Raw genomic sequence first — 12,489 nt, forward strand, 5'->3', positions numbered from 1 at the left:
TACCGCCAAACCCGGAGATCAGCTGAATGGGTTCTAAAACGGTAAAAATCGATGTTTAACTCTAGTGGAGTGTCCTATTTAAGATGCGTTTTGGTTAAAGGATCACAAGTGGATGACGCTTAAGACAGGTTTTAACAGGGTGTAAAACAGTGTTTCTCAAACTTTTTGTGCAATTCCCCACTTTGGAGGTAGGGAAGGGTTCCGAGCCCCACCTGTCCCCAATCGCCCCAACAAAATGGTAATCAACTAGGCTTCAAGTTTAACTGTTGAAATGTATTAGTCACATCATATTTTAAAACATTACAGCATTAAACACCTGCAAAAGAGAAAATAAACACGCAAATGTTTTATCATTTTGCATGAAGTAAAACTTTGTGACCAAATTTCCTCCCGTTTGTCACGCCCCACTTGTAATGTTCCTATTCCCCACCATTGGGGCCCGCCCCACACTTTGAGAAATGCTGGTGTAAAACGTTTTGAGCTACTCCACTTTCGACCACATTCAGAGGTAGTCAACAACGCATTCGACCGGATGGCTTTTGTGGTGTAGTGATCAAATGTGTTTGAGTAACCACAAAAGACCGCCTACTCTTGGCCTATTGATCTAATGTGATGTACCGAACACCGTGGCTTTGCATTGGACATGACTTCAAGCACAAACTCACAGTGTTTAGCGTGATCTTTAAATAGCCACACAGATCCAAATCGAAACTGACTTGTATTGCAGTGTGTCATGTAGCTGTCCATCAATGTAAACAATGTGCAAAGTAGTTGAACCAAAAAGTGCACGATTAATAAAGTTATTGGCTTCTGAAGTAGGGAGTCGACTCTGAATCGCTGAAACAAATCGTCATATGGATTGAATCTACTGCCTGTCTTTATCCACATAATACCAACACTTTGCATAATAATCTCCGCCTACAGCCTTGCCCGGGAGAAATGAAAACTATGACCTGCCCACACAGACACTTCAGCTAGTTAGTGTGTAAACATCATATCACGCTGTTTTCAGTTTGTGTTGTTTTCACTACCAAAGGATGAAGATATGAAGAATCAGTGGTTAAAATTACTTTTTCAAGGAGAAAAGATATGGTATATTATATTATATGGTTTAGTACCCACTTTATTTGGAACAACATGCATCTCCTAACCACAACCTGTAAGTTACATACTTGCATAAATGAGTGTAAAATGTTAGTATCTGTTGTCGTTTTTATTGCTTGGATTAATAATGAATGATGTGTATTTAAACTCTTAATATATTGTTAGGGAGTCAAGTTAGCAAGCGGCTAGTCTCAGCCTCAGACGTCACGCCCACAGACTGTTGGCTAAACGTCTGATATTTTTCATACACATTTCTGGAAACCCTGTGAGAATGTCAAAGTCGTTTTTGAAATAAACCGGATTTCCAATAGACCAGTTATCATGATCAGCTAAACATTGGATTCTCAAAAATATGCAAAGTTCGCAGCATAGACTCTCTAAAAGACGTCCAAGAGTTTTGCTTGAGGCAGTTAGTGGAGTCAAAAAGTTTGGTTCTCCTGAATTACTTGTATGTGTTAAAAAGTGGAGAGATATGCTTCAAACAGACGTTTAACGGGAGCGTCTCATTGGTGTGTCTGTTGATGAAGTGCAAAACGTTATTCTATGGTGAGTAATGTTGTTTATTAAGATGCTATTCGGTTGCGGATGATTATTTCAATAACTGACTTGTTGCCAGCCGTTTTATTATTGTGGGGAGTCTGAAACGTGACGCTAGACGAAACAAACTGTGATTGGTTGTTTGACATGTCGGTCAAACAGCTCGTGGGCAGGCTTTGTCCAGAAAAAGCAGCGAAAAGCGCGAGACTAGCAAGCGGCTAACAAATGTGCACTTGTGTTTACATTTTTGCTATGGTCCGGTTAGCATACATACTTGCTTAAATGAGTGTAAAAATGTTAATGTCTGTCGTCGTTTTTATAACGATGAATGATGTGTATTGATGATGTTGTTCAAACTCTTAATATACTGTCAGAGAGTCACGTTAGCAAGTGGCTAACGTATGCTGCACTTACGGTTTTGCTATGACCCGGTTAGTTTACATAAATGCTTAAATGAGTGTAAAATGTTAGTTTCTGTCGTCGTTTTTATTGCTAAGATTAATGATGAATGATGTTGTTGTTTAAACTCTTAATATACTGTCAGAGAGTCACGTTAGCAAGCGGCTAACGCATGCTGCACTTACGGTATTGTGCTTACTTACATGTTGCACTATTGTTGGTCTGTGCCACTGATCTGTGGTCTGTGTGGAGACTGTGTCAGTTGACCAATCAGAGCAGAGTAGGCTACTGAAAGGTGGGGTTTAGGCAAACTGAATCGTTGAACAGCTTCACACAAATCGTTTGGGGATCACTGAGAATTTCTCGGAGAAACAATAATTCTTGTTGTCCGGGACTTATAAACAGTAATAGGACGCTTAAAATTTGCATCTTATTGGGTCTTTAAGCTTTCATTGATAAAACTGAAGTGGCTGGTCTCCGCCTCGCATTAAAATACCAGGTGTAAACGTGAATGTGTCTCTCTCGTTCACTTATGATCTGATTGACCAAAACGCATCTTAAAACCAGGTGTAAACAGCCCCTTAGTGTTAAATGATTCTTTCATCACTTTTGAGTGTGTTTCATCTGTGACGGTGGACACATCCTATCAGACATTTGATGTTTAACTGTACTCGTTGTTGTTTCACAGGATGGACCAGGAGTTTTACCGCAGACACAGTATGACTGAACTGAAGGATGAGACGGGCTCCAGTAAGACACTCTCCGCAGCCGCGAGGAGATCTTTCTTCCGTAGGAAACAGAAACACAAACGTAGCAGCTCCAAAGATGGGAAAGACGTGGTTGCCTTGGATGCGATCAGCACAGACTCTCTTCCATTCCTAGATGGTGAGAAACCAGCTAATATCCCATAGTGCTACATTTTCGTTGCTGCCTATTAGTTAATGAATGTAAGGTTTAATGTGTTGTTGTTTTTTTGTGGGGGTGGTCAGACTGTGTGAGTCTGGCTTATCAAAGAGTGCAGAAAATCGACTGCACATCGCCCAGACCAGTGCTGATCCTGGGACCGCTGGTGGATGCTGTTAAAGATATGCTGGTCAAGGAATCACCAGGGAAATTCAGCAGATGTTTGCTTGGTAAATCTCCAATGCCCTCAACCTCAAATGTTGACACAACATCTAGATATATTTTTAAGCTTATACTGTTGCCTTTTATAGTGTTATGGTATGGGTGATTCTCACGAAAACTTGGTTTGAAAAATGTCAAGAATGAAAATGTAAAAATTGCTTAAATTTACTTTTTTTCCCACCAGACATTGAAAAACAAAGTCTGGAGTAAATGGGAACATTAATTTAAAAACTTTTACTTATCATTTAACACTTTTTGTAACATAATTTAAAAAATTAGTCCTAAAAAATCTCATTACCGCAACAGTCAGAAAACATCAACACTGACATATTTTAAAAATGACATGACAAACCTGAAAGAACAGGATTTCGAGATTCTGCACATGCATTTAAAATCAAAGTATTATGCTTCTATTAATTAAATTAACATTTAATAAGCATCTGTTGCGGTAATGATAATCAAAATGTCGTGTAAGCATTCTGACAAGACAATATTTCAAATTAACTGTAAAAAAATGATCTTACCTGGTAGCCATCTTGAAGTAACTGGTCCATGTGCTTGTTCACTCAAAATCAAACTTTATTAAAATTCTGTATGTGTGCTTAAATTGTTCTCAAAAAGTGTTGCGGAAGATGAGAACATCAGGCATGGACACATCATTTCCCAAAATTTTCTTCATTATTATTATACATGAATATTCAGTAAATATTTTTTCTGTCATCTAAAGTAGTCTAGCAAAACATCCATTTATTTTTTTTCTTAATATTTTTGTGTTAATTTGATTAAATTACAACATAACGCATGTTCAAACACAGCCGGACACATTGCGGTAATGAGAATTTCAGCAGAAAATGAGAGAAAATTTACAATTATAAATTCTTATGTTGAAATCACACATTGTGCAAGGTAGAACAGTATTGTGTTAATTCTGATGCTTTTTAATGTTACTATATTACACATTTTAAAGCTAAAATCATTAGTGCCGTAGTGTTTCAATGGTTTCGTGAGAATCACCCGTATAGAATGTACTTGTACTTTATCTTTTAACACAATGGACACTTTTCTGCCATCTAACAGTATATAGTATCAACATCAGCAATGGTAAAATGATCGCCCTTAATTACTCAACTGTTGAAAATGAGTAGGCTGACCTTTGTTTGTTCTCTTCATCCAGAGGTGATGAAAGCCTCTCAGCAGGCCATCGAGCGTGGCGTGAAAGACTTTCTCTTCATCGACTACAAACGGAGGAGCGGCCATTTTGATGTCACTACTGTTGCCTCTATCAAGGAGATCACAGACAAGGTTTGTACCTTATGCTGAGTACTTGGTTCTTGTTTTTCATACCCTAGTAATAGACTTACATCTGGCTGATGGTTGTTTAAAGGTGCAGTGTGTAAATTTTAGCGGCATCTAGTGGTGAGGTTGCTAATTGCTCACCTCTCGCTTTTAAAACACATAAAGAAACTATGGTAGCCGCCACGGGAAAAACATGTCATAGTCGGAGACAACTTAGTAAAAAAAAAGTTTGTCCGTTAAGGGCTTCTGTAGAAACATGGCGGCACAAAATTGCGACTTCCACGTAAGGGGACCCTCGGTGTATGTAGATAAAAACGTCTCATTCTAAGGTAATAAAAACATAACGGTTCATTATAAAAAGGTCTTTATACACCCCACATAATATAGCTTTGTATATTGTTTTGCATTTCTGTCAAGAAATCCTTTTAAAAATTACACACTGCACCTTTAATAGACTACAAATAATGTTGTGAAAGATTCTTCTGTAACATGACTCGTGTGCTCTTCTGTCTTGTAGGATTGTCACTGTTTGCTTGACATTGCTCCTCACGCTATCGAGCGGCTTCACAGCGTACACATTTACCCAATCGTCATATTCATTCGCTACAAAAATTCAAAGCAGATAAAGTAAGTTCCTCTTTAACCTTCTTTAGTCTACTGCTCATCTTTATAACATAAAGGCAGTGGGTGGATATATTACAACTTGACAGTAAGTTAATAAGCTAAAGCTCAACTCTTGGGTGTCCTTGTAGACTTTCCAAAATAACACACTTTCTGTATAAGGCTTCTTGGCACATTTTGCATCAGGAAATGTTCTTGATGTACATTAGGGGGCTGAGATCATTTTGAAAGAGATTCTTTTGGGAACATCACTTTTGCTTAAAGGCATAATTTGGCCAAACATGAACATTTACCCACTGTCTGTAGAACCCATTTACGTTTATGCATTTGGCAGACACTTTTATCCAAAGTGACTTACGGTGCATTCAAGGTATACATTATTTCCCTTCTTTGTGCGAGACGTCCGTTTCAATAGCCAGCTGGTAGAAAACAGTGTAGAGGGAGCACGCATAAAACATGATTTAAACATTTATGGTAAATATTTACAACACCTGCCATGTATAAACCAGTGTGAGGATGAAATGAAGTGGCCTGATGTATCATATGAAGATATATGCAATTATTTTGTGTTGTTGCTTGGGGGTGACGGGTCTTAAATGCGAAAATATAAAAGCACAGAGACATACCAGTATCTTTACAAATGGGAAAGTCAGTTGAGTGGTTGTACATGGAATAGACCAAGACTTCATGTTTTTAACCTTTTCAGGCGATGGTTTAAAATGTCACAACTGTCCCTCTGGTGTGAGGGGTTTTTAACAGACATTTTTAATGTTTTAATGGCGACACATCAAGCTTCATGCGGTCAGACAGTCAGCAGCATCTCTCTTATTCAACACATTGTACGTTATTTGAACAAACCATAATAAACTTATTAAACTATTACATGTATTCAGTATTGTTTTCTTTTTAAGAAAATATTATTACATTGCTTTTTACGCACTAGATGGAGAGATGAGCTTATGAAATTATTTGCTTATATCAATTTAAAAGAATTTGCTTTTTCAGTCCTTCCAAAAACACACCGTTTTTTTTTTGTGATAGTTGCGGACAAAAATCCTTGATCTTGCGGCAAGTTTTCTTAAAAAAATGTGATGGAATATGCGGGATATTTATGCAATTTTATGCAATTAAATTGTGGGAACTTGCAAAAACTGCAAGAACTTGCCAGTTTTTGCAGCTTTTCAATGATGTTCACGTCACATAATCACGTCACTTCCTAACGTTCCCATGGCAACAGGGGACATGGCTGCGCTTGTGTGAAGTAAATGCAACAATTTTCAACTTTCTGCTAAACATGCAAGCCCCGCATATTTTGCGCACGGAAATCTGCAATTTATGCTGCGAAAGTGTGGCATTTTTTTTTTTTTAAATGCAGCCCCCGCAAAAATATGCAGACTTTGGCTGATTATGTGTTGAATCATGCAATCGCATAATTGCATAATTTTTCTGGAGGGACTAGTAGCAGAATAAATAAATCAGCATAATATTAGTTGTTTTTAAACAATTATTGTATGTATTGTTTACTGGCAGTCTATGAAAGGTTTTACTGGATGGATGTGTGGATAAAGATCATGGGTGCACGTGTGTAACATACACATTCGGCTCTTGTGCGTGGATTTTGATAAAAAAAATGGCACATTCGTGTTTTTCGCAATACAAATACCATTTAGCTTTAGTGGCTCACCGGAAGTCTTACACAAAGGAGCTCAAAGATGGCGGCACCCACATTTACATCACAAATAAGGTGGATATTGACTCAATGTTCCAATAACCTTTCACTTTACTTTAAAAGTTATTTAATAACAGCAACTGATGGATGCGCTTTTTGTAGCTGTAAACATGGGGCACTATCTAATTCCATTATAAAATTAAAAAGAGCCAGAATATTGTCTTATATATTTGAGGATGAGTAAGATATTGTCTAATTTTGGAGTGAACTAACTACTCCTTTGAAAGTGTTTTGGCTTCTGCGCAATTCTGCTCAAAGCCTTTACATAAAAGAGCTGATGTCTTCATTTATCAAATGCCTTTTAATAATTGAAAATCATCCATCCAAAACGCTGCCTAATCACACTTGTCTCAAATGAATAACCGTTTCATTCTGCGAAGTCTTGCTTAATCTTTTGATGCAATTCTTGGTGATGAAGTGTGAATGACTGTTCGTTTCTCATCTGTAGAGAACAGAAGGATCCGGTTTATCTGCGGGATAAAGTCTCTCAAAAACATTCCAAGGAGCAGTTTGAGATTGCACAGAAAATAGAGCAGGAATATAGCAAATTCTTCACAGGTATGAAGTTTTTGTCTAAAAAGGTTATACATTTAAAAAGTTAAAAAAATTGTCTATATCTGTTGCTTATCTGACAGCATTTACTCCAGCTGAAATGAATTTTACTTGTTTGTAAAAGCCAGCATGATTCAAGAAATAAGTTAACAGGGTCATAATTATGAATTGTCTTATATGATTAGTCACTTATCTTACACATATCAATCTTAAAGGAAAACACCACAGTTTTTCAATATTTTACTATGTTCTTACATCAACTTAGATGAATTCATACACCCCTATCTTTATTCAATGCGTGCACTTCAATGCGTGCACAGCGCGTCATGTATGTGTTAGCATTTAGCCTAGCCCCATTCATTTCAAACAGGGGTGAATTTTAGGGATGTAACGATTCAATTGCGGTCCTCATTAAATCGATTCTGAATTGCAAATCATTCAAAATATTCTTTATTATCATGAAAATACCTGAAACAATTTGAAGAACAGCGATATAAATATTCCTGTAGACATTTCCTGGGATAGCGTTTGTAATGCTACTTCTTCTGTGGCACAAAAGGTTTCTGCATGAGTGCACCCCCTAGTGTTCGGATGTGCCGGGATTTCACCGTAATTCATTCAAATTCGTTCATTGAGAAAACGCGCATTTGCACGGTTAATCGTTACACCCCTAGTGAATTTAGAAGCCACCAAACACTTCCATGTTTTCCCTATTTGAAGACTGTTACATGAGTAGTTACACGAGTAAGTATGGTGGCACAAAATTAAAATGTTTAGATTTTTTGAGCAGATAAAATGAGAACTATATTGTATGGCGGAAGAGCACGCGCGTGGTCGAAGTGCTAAGCTCTTCCGCCATACAATATAGTTCTCATTTTTTTATCCGCTTAAAAATTGACATGTTTTATTTTGTGACACCATACTAACTCGGTTAACTACTCATGTAACAGTCTTTAAATAGGGAAAACATGGAAGTGTTTGGTGGCTTCTAAATTCATCCCTGTTTGGATCCTAAGAAATGAATGGGGCTAGGCTAAATGCTAACACATTCACGACGCGCTGTACAAAGATTAAGTGCACGCATTGAAAAAAGACGGGTATGTATTAATTTGTCTAAATTGAGGTAAAAACATAGTAAAATATTGAAAAACTGTGGTGTTCTCCTTTAAATATTTACAATCTTCCATTTGTTGTAGACGTCGAAGGCTATTGTGCAGTTTCTAAACAGTTTTTTTTTCTTACAGGTATCGTTCAAGGAGGCACCTTGCCCTACATTTGCACTCAGATCGTGACTATTGTGGATCAGGAACAGAGTAAAGTTTTGTGGACACCGTTGGGCTCTCCGTAGAGGGTCTCCTCTATGTGTACTCCCTCTCGTCTGAGCTTATAAACACTAGACTTTATATGCACCACATGCAAAGGTACACTAACATAACAAGCGTCACGTAAAGATAGCGATTATTTTAATATTTGTTTTTTACGTTATAAATTGTAAGTCTCTTTGTATATATATGCGCTTGTATGTATGAGTGTCTATAGGGGTGTGTGTGTGCGTGTGTGAACGTTTATGCTTGCTAGCATGTGTGTGTGCAGTATGTATGCAGGACGATAGCACTGAAGTATTTGTTTATTTTCTTTGGTCTTCCTGATGGACGTGTAATGTTTAGCAATGCTGCATTCAAGACCTGTTTACAGAGCAGTGAGTCGGTGAATTTTTAATGTCTGTCTGAATGTGTACTCATCCTTATGTTCTCCCAATGACCCCTTGCCCCTGAAAAAGCCCCGACCCTCAGTTTTACCAAAACGGTATGCCTCCCGTGTTTCGGCTCAAGGACTGAATTTCCGTGTTTAAGAGTAATTTGTGAAGTTTGTCTTGTAGATGTCAGTGAGTGTTGATTTTGAAATCATATTGCATATTGAGCTGAGACAGACAGCAGCTAAGCGGTTTCTACGGGCCAAATGGAAGTGCCTTTGGAGATATACTGAGCGTATGACAATGGCATGGTATTTAAAAAGTTAAACTTCTCAGTTTGCACTCCAGGGCTAGACAGACCACTGTGTTCTATGAGATCTCTTAGCATTCTCATAGCAGAGCTTATATTTAAAGATAATATCTGATGTAACACTTGTACTCGTGCATACAAACTGAAGTACAGGCACACGCTTATGTGTATGTATGCAATTTCATCTAAATATATAGAAATATATTTACTGTATTTTTACTAGGTTATGGGCCTAGGGGAGACTAGCAGTCATGTCTAAGCAAAAATTTGCGCGTGCGTGTGTGTGTGTGTGTGGAGGAGAGAGAGAGAGAGAAGTGAATGCATGTTTATTGGTTAGTCACTTTTAAATGTAATATCCACTAATAAACATCAAAGAAACGTTCTGTGATGCAAACCTGAATAGGTTTTAATATAAGTGGTTTTTCATTGCTATTTAATTTCTCTTTTATTAAAGAGGCAGGTTATGTATCTCATGCAGACCAGTAGCCCCAGCATTAATGTTGTGCCAAAAAACCAAGTCATGTCATTTTCTTTTCATTGTCTGTTTTGCACTTCAATACTATGAATCCTTAACAAATGACTGTTTGTACGTTTCGGCACAGAAATAGGTACTGTTTGTTTTTACTGTAGTTGTAATTCGTGTATAACTCCTGGTCCATACATTTCATTCAATGCCTTTTTATTTTATTTTCTTTTTTAAAGAGAAACACTACATCCGGTGTCATTTAAAAAGGGATTTCTTTTTTGCACAGTTTGTTTTTCAAAGCAAGATCCATATGTTAAGCATTGGGTTGAAATGATACATTTTGTTAAGTGAATCTAATGTCTAACTATTTTTCTGAATACAGTAACTTGTACGGTTTCAATGAGAGGGATTCATCACAACACGAATGAGTACTGTTAAGACAGGTACTGTTGCGATTTTGATTTTCTTTTATTATAAAAGAACGCGATTTGTATGAAAATGTTCAAGACATTAATGCAAAAATAAAAGTCATTTTCTGTATCACACGATGTCATTACATGAATCAACATGGTGTGCGTTTGATTGATGGGAATGTTGTGCTGTGGGGGATATCTGTCATATTAAGATTGATCTATTGTAGGCTGACATCTGATGTTATTTATTGGTTGCTCATCGTTGAAACTGATGTAACTCATTTGATCATGAGGAGGATATACACAGTATGACATGAATTACTGCAAGGTAACGTCTTTAACAATATGTGCAGTTGTTTGGGGAATGGAGTTACTGTACAGGGTTAATAGCTTACAATGTAACTTGACAGAGTGACATATTTTCATTTACAAAGGGATTCAAAGTGGTTCAGAGGGCTTACTGAGTCATCTTGTGGGGGATAATATAGCTAATTAATTTGTCTAAGCTTCAGTGGATAGGGAAGAACATAAAGATGATTTTTGTCATTTGTACAGTAATGCTCTGATAGATTGCAAACACTATAATGTTTCAGTTGTATGAAATGCTTATAATCTTTGATAGATTCCTTATTTCACCTTTCTGTGAAAACCCAACTAACTTTTTTAAAACATAAAATCATCCTATATAATGTAAAGACCTTTGTGAAAATATAACCTTATAAAGATATTATAGTGCTATTATAATAACTTTTAAACTACTGCATATTGGTCGGAATAGCATGACAATTTTAATTTCTGGTTGCACTATTCCTTTAAATGACTAGCTGGTTAAAGCATTGTATTGTATACAAATCTCCACAACAAATTTATACTTAAAAATCCATACTTCTACATGAAAAATAATTATTTCAACAGTACAGTCTGACATTAGCACATGAATCATTTGTGAATCAAGCTTGAAATCACATGTACTGCAGCCCACTATTAATCTAGGTTTAATGAACATCATTTGCTTTAAGGAGGCAATGAGTATAGCCACACTCATTATCATTTTCAATTGCCATATCATGCAGCAAAGATGACCAAGTCATCAGGCAAGACCTAAGAAATGGAAAGCGATGTCACTGAAGATGCCCTTAGCCATGCCAGTTGTGATTATCACAGTTCAGTTGTGAGAACAGACCACGTCTTCGTTTGGCGTCTGTGCTGACTTTTTGTTTTAAGTTACCCTTCTGAACTACTCGGTCACGGAGACCCCTAAGAATGCAGTCGTGGTGCATTCCCGAAGCAAATCGTCCTTGAAGTCCCCTTACTCTTCTTTTAGAAAGAGTTGTCTCTCCTGCTGAGCTATCTGTTTCAAGACAGCTGTTGACAGCTCTTCTAAATTTGAGATGTATATGTAAGTGGTTGTGATCTTTTTGGCTAGTGGTCTGTTTTCTGTACCACTGCACTGTTTTCCAATATTATGTTATAAATGCAGTTCCATTCACTGTTAAAAATAAAGGTTGCTACAATCTTTCTTGAGCTGTAAGGTTATATAATCTTAAATTTTCTGTTAAATAAAGGTTAAACAGACCATAAAAAGGTAATGAAAAGGCATACCTTGCGAAATAAAGAACGGTTCTCATATGGCACTGATGCAAATAAACCTTTATTATAGAATCTTATTGTTTAAAATTATTAGCTTCCTGAGAAATGTCTCTTTTTGCTGTGAACTGGTCTTTGTAAATGAATGGCATGCTCGACAGATACAATGTTCTCATAGAAACAAGTTCTTTAGCCATCTATACTGACAGCTGGCCAAGTTTTCCAGGCAAATGTCTGATCCAGGATCCTATTGCCCTCCATAAATAACATCGTTGAAGCCAGGTTTGCAAGATCAAGCAATGACCAACTGGTGGCCTACCAGGACTGAAGTCTATCAGAGACAAATTGGAAAACAAATAAAAAGACAACATCATATTTAAAGACTGTAACTAATGTTTTTTTCTATAAACAGAAGGCTGAACTATATATATATATATATATATATATATATATATATATATATGGTCTAATGGTATTACACACAAACATGAAAAATAAATGAAAAATAAATTGTTTTACACTAAGGGTTGGTGTTGATAGTGGATTAACTTGAGTAGGGTTGTAAGTTTTCAACCCTATGTTGCTACTGGCACACAAGATAAATTATTAAGTCGGTTTCTTTTACTCCAGCCTTGCACTTCCACTATTGTCCAGTAG

The 12,489-nt window shown here is 36.9% G+C and overlaps 1 protein-coding gene across 4 annotated transcripts in view; it reads left to right on the forward strand.

Annotated features, from left to right (window-relative positions):
* dlg5a (discs, large homolog 5a (Drosophila)) overlaps positions 1-10,372 on the forward strand; it is an 88,487-nt gene extending 78,115 nt beyond the window's left edge. For all 4 annotated transcript variants that reach the window (XM_073873043.1, XM_073873046.1, XM_073873045.1 and 1 more), the window contains 6 exons: positions 2,729-2,925; positions 3,030-3,173; positions 4,340-4,467; positions 4,979-5,088; positions 7,260-7,369; positions 8,608-10,372. In XM_073873043.1, coding sequence (XP_073729144.1) covers positions 2,729-2,925; positions 3,030-3,173; positions 4,340-4,467; positions 4,979-5,088; positions 7,260-7,369; positions 8,608-8,711 — 793 coding nt within the window. In that variant the 3' untranslated portion in view covers positions 8,712-10,372. The remainder of the gene's footprint in view (positions 1-2,728; positions 2,926-3,029; positions 3,174-4,339; positions 4,468-4,978; positions 5,089-7,259; positions 7,370-8,607) is intronic.
* Positions 10,373-12,489: the final 2,117 nt, after the last annotated feature.

Source organism: Misgurnus anguillicaudatus, chromosome 11 (assembly GCF_027580225.2).
Source record: "Misgurnus anguillicaudatus chromosome 11, ASM2758022v2, whole genome shotgun sequence".
NCBI lineage: Eukaryota > Metazoa > Chordata > Actinopteri > Cypriniformes > Cobitidae > Misgurnus > Misgurnus anguillicaudatus.